Source organism: Pinus tabuliformis, chromosome 7 (genome assembly GCF_031772625.1).
Source record: "Pinus tabuliformis cultivar Carrire ecotype Pingquan chromosome 7, CPIR1, whole genome shotgun sequence".
Lineage (NCBI taxonomy): Eukaryota > Viridiplantae > Streptophyta > Pinopsida > Pinales > Pinaceae > Pinus > Pinus tabuliformis.
This window is the reverse complement of record NC_142293.1, coordinates 1,988,670,104-1,988,675,073: the sequence shown is the minus strand read 5'-3', so window position 1 is coordinate 1,988,675,073 and position 4,970 is coordinate 1,988,670,104. Positions and strand designations below refer to the sequence as shown.

The following is a 4,970-nucleotide window of genomic DNA, read 5'->3' as shown; positions in this document are numbered from 1 at the left end:
AATGTTTTGGTTTCTATGGCTAAGATGGTTCCTATCATAGGACATACTTGTGGGCGGAAAATCTATATCATAGCATTGTGATTTATTCTAGCATATTAAATGTCTCCTTGGCAAAGTATTGTTGTAGAGAAACAAAGAGAAATAGTAAATTTATTTATAGCTAGACGACATGTAGGTATAGCACCAGGATATCTCTCTTAAGCATAACGACATAGTCATTTTGCTTTCCCAAACTGATTCCAAGCTTTCTTGAGGCAAGGGCCCAACATCCCTGGGTTCTCGAACAACTCTAATAGATGATTCTACCTCCACTTGACTGACACCTTGGTTTATAGTATCAACACCAACATGTTTCTCTTTTTTTGTTTCTATATATTTTAGATTTATCTCATTCATAGGCAACCTACTTGTTTCTTGGATACATCTAGTCATATATACTTCTTGAGAATCTTTGATATCAATAGAATTCAAAGATTATGGTTTAGACAATGTTGTTTTTATGTCCTCTTTTAAACCAAAGTTCTAATTTTTTGGTTTGTCTACTTTTCCTAATCACTGTATACAATGTAACACTTTCATTAAGAACTTTTTGGTTTGTCTACTTTTCCTAATCACTGTATACAATGTAACACTTTCATTATTTAATAAAAGATAAATAAATAAAAATAAACTAAAGAATATAATAATCAAACCTATCGAAATAAGTAAGTATTATACAAGTTTTTTCAATTCAATGTTATACTATTCGTTATTTCTTCAAACATAACTTATTTGTTAAGTTAATGAATATATGTTAATAAAATTATCTCCATTGAGAAAAAAGTTACAAAAATTATGCTTAATTTTACATAATAGTATATTTATTAGAAAATATCTTCTTAGAATATCTTGAATTTATAATTTATATGTAAGTTTATAGTGTATAATAAAATTATATTAATAAAGAATTTATAATGTAAATATATTATGAAAAAATGGTAATTTAAATATAGGATTTTATTGTTTTAATATGGAGAGGATTATATATTTATAGAAATATTTACCCTAAATGCAAGTTTTAAAATATGTTAGATTTATATGTTATGCTATAATATAAAATATTGAGAGGTTTAGTTAAAAAAAAATGTTATCTAAATTTAGAAATAACTAAAGTAAATTGAAAAATAAGCTAAGATTTAAAACTTTTCAATTTAACCATTGTCTTTATGTAATGATAGTTTATAAATAGACCTTAGTCTAACCTAAATATTTGATGTAATTAAAACTTCCATAGTTAACATTGAATAAAGAATTTGGAGACTTTCTAATACATACTTTTAAGATAATTTTAACGCCTATTTTATAGCTCCCTTTCTTTTAATTATCTTAAATGTATAAGCGATATTTTATGTAATTGTTCTTCCCCTATACTTTTTTACATGGTTAAAGTTATTTTTATAAATTACCTAACTTAATTCTTCATACCATATCATTGTTATTTCCTAACTAGATGTGTTATTGGAGAAATAGATGTTTGAAAAGAAATCATTATGTTAGGTTGTTAAAAAGGCTTGTTGGATATACCCTTTCATTTACTTATCTCAAATGCTTATGTAATGGTATATAGACTTAATCATATTACCTACTAATGATTTTTCTACAATTAATTAGAATTTTTACATACATTTAATTTAATTCTTATACGGAAAAAGCAATACATGTGAATCTGGGCTTTGCAGCTAGGGTTTGAGCAAACCCCGTGACGGCGCAGAGTATTCAGTCCTAGCGGTGCTGCAGCAGTAGGTTAATGCAGATCGACTACACTCATCTAGCATAGAGCAGACGAGAATGGGCAAATCTCAGGGGGGGCCTCAAAGCCCTCCCCAGAAGTTGAAAAAGAATCGACAGCGCAACCAGGAGCGACGCACTCAGGAATGGTACATGAGGAAGGGGTTAACAGAGAACCCCCTCAGCAAGACAATACAAATGCGCCCCTCAACCAGGCAGGAAGAAATAATGAGACACCAGAAAGAGATACAATGCACACAGAAGCACCAAAGGTAACCTCGAACACATGCAAACCCATAGCAACTGAAAGGCCAAGAATAGAACTACCCAGTCACAGAATCAATGGGAGAATCCAGTATATGAGGGATCATGCACTCATTGGAAAATTTATCGGATTCTGGCCAACAGAAAGAGCATTGCAGGGATGGATCTCGGCCAAATGGAAACCCAAGGGCCATGTCACTCTACAGCTAGGGCCAAAAGGGTTCTTCACGGCGATTTTTTTCTGCATCGAGGACAGGAACCGAGTAATGGACGAAGGGCCATACTTTTTCAACTCAGCTGGTCTCTATTTACGGGAATGGGCAGCAAGATTCAACCCGGATAAGGAGGATCTCAGCTGGGCACCAGTATGGATCAGAATGTACTCACTGCCAGAGGAATATTGGGATGAAGAATCGCTAAGAGACATAGGAAATGGACTGGGGGAATACATAAAAGCAGCAGAAGAAACGAAACTGTGCAAATACACATCCTACGCTCGCATCTGCGTCTTCATGCGCTTGGATAAGGCCTTACCAGACTCAGTAAGTCTCTCTCATGATGACTATGAATGGACTCAACCTTTGGATTATGAACATGTCCCCTTTCGTTGTCGCAAATTCCATGCGCTTGGCCACCTCTTCAGGGACTGCCCTCTGAATGCCAAACCCCAATCCCCCAATCCCTCTGACTTGCAAAACCAAGATGGATTTACCAAGGTTACCAATCGAAAAAGACCGCATAGAAAACCCTCAAATGGGAAGAAACCCCAGCCAGAAGCTTCATCCCTCCCTTCAACTAGCAACAGCTTCGAGATCCTAGCCAATACCATTGAAGATCCCCTGCTTTCCATCCCAAAGCTCCAACCTCTCCCTGCCTCTGCTTCCCCCCCTTCCCCAGGATCCTCTTCCCCTCCCAGTCAACCGGTAAAGAACCTTGGGCCTCCTAAAGATACCAGAAAGCTCTTGAGTGGAAAGACAAAGGATATGGAGGTGGACGCCCCCCCCATCCAATCTATGAATACAGCCACAGCCCCAGAAGATATGGATCAACCACAAATGATGGATGAAGAGCCGGAAAGCATCGACCTAGGAGGACTCGATATCCTGGAGCTAGAAGCAGCATGCAAAAAGAAGGAGTTTGACAGGATACCAGAGCACCAACTCAACACGCTGGAAGTCATTTTAGCCAGGGCGTACCAGCAGCATCAGTTAGGCATCCAACTGGGCAGCCACTGGGATGGGAGCCTCACTCCAAAAGATTCCAAGAAAAGAGGGCGAAGAACCGACCTTCAACGAACAATTGCATTAGGGAAAATCCTGGTTGACTCAGGAAGATATGCGAAGCTGACCAAGTACTACAAACCCACCATCAATAGTGAAAGATGAAGCTCACATCATGGAATGTAAGGGGGCTCAATAGCCCAGGAAAACACAGAATGATTAAGAACATGATAAAGCAGGAAAGGCCACAAATTTGTTTCCTTCAGGAAACGAAATGTAACAGTGATACTCTGGGAAACATACTCTCCAGAGCATGGGTAGGTAGTAGATCAGTGGCAGTGGATGCCTCTGGGGCTTCTGGCGGGCTCGCTATAGCATGGAACCCGCAAGCGATAGCGCTCTCAGATATACACGCATCCCACCACATCATCCAAGCAAGCTTTCACATTCTAGGTACCAACATTCATGGGCATCTAACGAATGTCTACTTCCCTCAGGAAGCGGGCAGTAAAATGGCTTTATTGGACACGATAGAAGCATTGAGTCTACACAGAGTCCACCCCCTGTGGATTATTGGAGGAGACTTTAATATGATAACTAAATTAGAGGAAAAGCAAGGAGGTCGAACAAGGTTGGAGCAGGAAAATGAGCACTTCAAGGAGTTCATTCAAAACAATGCCCTTATTGATACTCAGTTTTGCAATGGAACGCACACATGGAGCAATCGAAGGATTGGAAGGCATCAAATTGCCTCCAAGTTAGACCGATTCCTTCTAACTGACAACGCAGTCCATTTAGGAGGGGACATAACAGCAACAATTCTCCCGTATGCAGGCTCGGACCACTGGCCCATCGCCCTTCAATGGCAAAGACCGGGTAATGCTAATAAGAGACCATTCCGCTTCGAGGCGTTCTGGCTCACTCATCCCGCATTCAAAGACTTCATCAGAAACACCTGGAACATTTATCAGCCACCTGAAGGTTCCAAAATGTATCAGTTTCAACAAAAACTAAAGTATCTCAAAACTCATATCAAGCTCTGGAATCAAGAAACCTTTGGAAACATTTTTCAGGCGCAACAGAATCTAAATAGGGAAATGGAACAGCTCCAATAGAGAATAATCATAGAAGGGCACAATGAAGAAACTCTGGAACAGGAGAAACGCATTCATCACCAATTAGAGGAGAGGAGAAAGCAGGAGGAAATACTATGGAAGCAAAAATCAAGGATAAGATGGCTGAAGGAAGGGGAGAGAAATACCAAGTTCTTCCACAGAACAACTGTTCAGCGAAGAATGCATAACTCTATCCCTTTCATTCAGAAGCAGGGGGGGGGAAGAGTAGAAGAGCATGATGCGATTGAGCAGGAATTCATAAGGCATTTTCGGCAGGTTCACCAAGAGCCCCAAAAAGACAGAAGGCCGGCCATTGAGAAAATCACTCGAAATGTGCCTAAACTCATCACCGAAGATCACAACAAGCTCCTTCTTCGCCCAGTTCAACAACAGGAAGTGGACACTGCAATGCATCAGCTCAAGGAAGGAAAAGCCCCTGGCCCGGATGGATTCACAACCACCTTCTTCCATGCCTTCTGGGATTTAATCAGAGATGAAGTCTGGCAAGTTGTAGAGGAGTCGCGCACCTTGCACTGGCTTCTACCCTCTCTCAATTCTACTTTTATCGCGCTCATTCCAAAGGAAGAAGGCAGCATCACCCCAG

General features: G+C 39.7%; 1 protein-coding gene across 1 annotated transcript; it reads left to right on the top strand.

Moving 5' to 3' along the window:
* Nucleotides 1–3,412: 3,412 nt before the first annotated feature.
* LOC149256442 (uncharacterized) lies at nt 3,413–4,366 on the top strand. The gene has a single exon (XM_089455370.1). The coding sequence runs from the start codon at nt 3,413–3,415 to the stop codon at nt 4,364–4,366; it is 954 nt and encodes a 317-aa protein (XP_089311496.1).
* The last annotated feature ends 604 nt before the right edge of the window (nt 4,367–4,970 follow it).